The following is a 1602-nucleotide window of genomic DNA, read 5'->3' as shown; positions in this document are numbered from 1 at the left end:
AGAGACTAAAGTGACTGAAGAGGAGACTCCCAAAATACACAGTGACCCATCCAGGGAGTTGCCATTGTTGCGGGGCCCACGGGGTCCCACAGGGGACTGAGGAGGGGGCAAGGATGACTCACGAGACCACGATGACCATGAACATAAAGACAGCCAGAGACACAGAAATGAGGATGCCCAACAGCGCCTGGTTCCTCAGGTATTTATTGTCCATCTGGTACTGCAGGGCCACGCGGGGTTGCCGGTCGACTGGGGCGGGTAGGGGAACAGCCCCGACCTCCAAGTCACCACCCCTCCTTAGCCTCGTACCCACCCCACCTGTTCATTCAGCAGCCTGGAGCAGGGGTGGGGGTGGGGCGCTCTCTCTTCCTATTTGTTCCCTGCCCTCTGCTGGGATCTGACTCTCCATTTATCCATTCCTCTAATGCTCTGTCTCAGACACCATTGTAGGCACTTGGCATACAGCCGGGAACCAAGCTGGCAAACTGGCCTCATGGAGTTGACAGTCCAGCCTGCATATCACAGTTATCACAGCTACAGTGAGAGGCTAGTTCTAAAATCATTTCATTTGATGGGATGGGGTGGGGTGAGGACTTGGGAAGTTTGACTCAAAACCAAAAGATACAGATACAATGGCCAGGCGTGGTGAGTTTGCGCCTATAATCCCAGTACTTTGGGAGGCTGAGGCAGGAGGATCACTTGAGCCCAGGAGTTCAGGTCAGCGTGGGCTGTGAGATCCTATCTCTACAAAAAAGAAAAAATTAGCTAGGTATGGTGGCACGTGCCTGTAGTCCCAGCAGTTCAGGAGGCTGAGGAGGGAGAACTGCTAGAACACAGGAGGTTGAGGCTCCTGTGAGCCATGACTGTGTCACTGCACCCCAGCCTGGGGGACGAACCAAGACCTTGTCTCAGAAAAGAAAACAAAAACGAAAACAAAACAAAACAAACAAACCAACCAGAGACACCATGCACATGAGAGGGAGGTGCAAAATGCGAACAGTTTCACAAGATGAAAGTCTTAGTTGCTACATCTTAGCTGTTGACCGTGAAGGTGGCCTTGGGAGTTGCTTTCTGCATCTTCCACTTACCACCTACCACCAACTCTTTCCTTCTACCAGCAAAGCATCTTGGCTTAACCTTCAAACTGTAGGCAGAATCCAATCTACCTCCATGGCTACCAAGCGGGTCCAACCCCAGCCCAAGGCTTCTCTTAGGGGGCTCCCTTGACTCCTCCTCCCACAGTTCCTCACATGGCCTCCGGGAGGCGCTGTTAAAACCTAAGTCGGCTCCCTCTGCTCAGAGTCTTCCTGCTACTCCGTGGCCCCCCATCTCAGAATAAAAGCTCAAGTTCTCACCATGCTCTCTAGCAAGCCCTGCAGCATCTGGTTCCCACGTGACCTGGCCATTGCCACCCTACTATTCTCTTTCATTCACTGGGCTCTGGCCACGCTGGCCTTCTCCTACTTGTTGCTTAATCATGTTGGATCTTTGCATGTGCTGTTCCCTCCGTCATTGACACTGTTCCCGTCACTTGCTTACTTCCTTCAGCTTTCAAAAGTCACCTCTTTAGAGGGACCCTACATCTGTACTTTCTTTTTTTTT

General features: G+C 52.0%; 2 protein-coding genes across 2 annotated transcripts in view; both read right to left on the bottom strand.

The window, feature by feature from the left end:
* The window catches only part of LOC105514818 (zinc finger protein 883), a gene marked incomplete at its 5' end in the record, with an annotated part of 21961 nt that extends 21874 nt beyond the window's left edge, over nucleotides 1–87 (bottom strand). Inside the window, one exon of the mRNA XM_011946479.1 lies at nucleotides 39–87. Within this exon, the coding sequence (XP_011801869.1) occupies nucleotides 39–87 (49 nt within the window). The remainder of the gene's footprint in view (nucleotides 1–38) is intronic.
* Nucleotides 1–1602, bottom strand: part of IZUMO2 (IZUMO family member 2) — a 40961-nt gene that overhangs the window by 30610 nt on the left and 8749 nt on the right. The window contains exon 6 of the mRNA XM_011946508.1: nucleotides 123–249. Within this exon, the coding sequence (XP_011801898.1) occupies nucleotides 123–249 (127 nt within the window). The remainder of the gene's footprint in view (nucleotides 1–122; nucleotides 250–1602) is intronic.

The sequence above is a fragment of the Colobus angolensis genome, unplaced genomic scaffold (genome assembly GCF_000951035.1).
Source record: "Colobus angolensis palliatus isolate OR3802 unplaced genomic scaffold, Cang.pa_1.0 Scaffold25, whole genome shotgun sequence".
Lineage (NCBI taxonomy): Eukaryota > Metazoa > Chordata > Mammalia > Primates > Cercopithecidae > Colobus > Colobus angolensis.
Note: the sequence above shows the minus strand (reverse complement) of the source record. Positions and strands in the feature narration are given on the sequence as shown.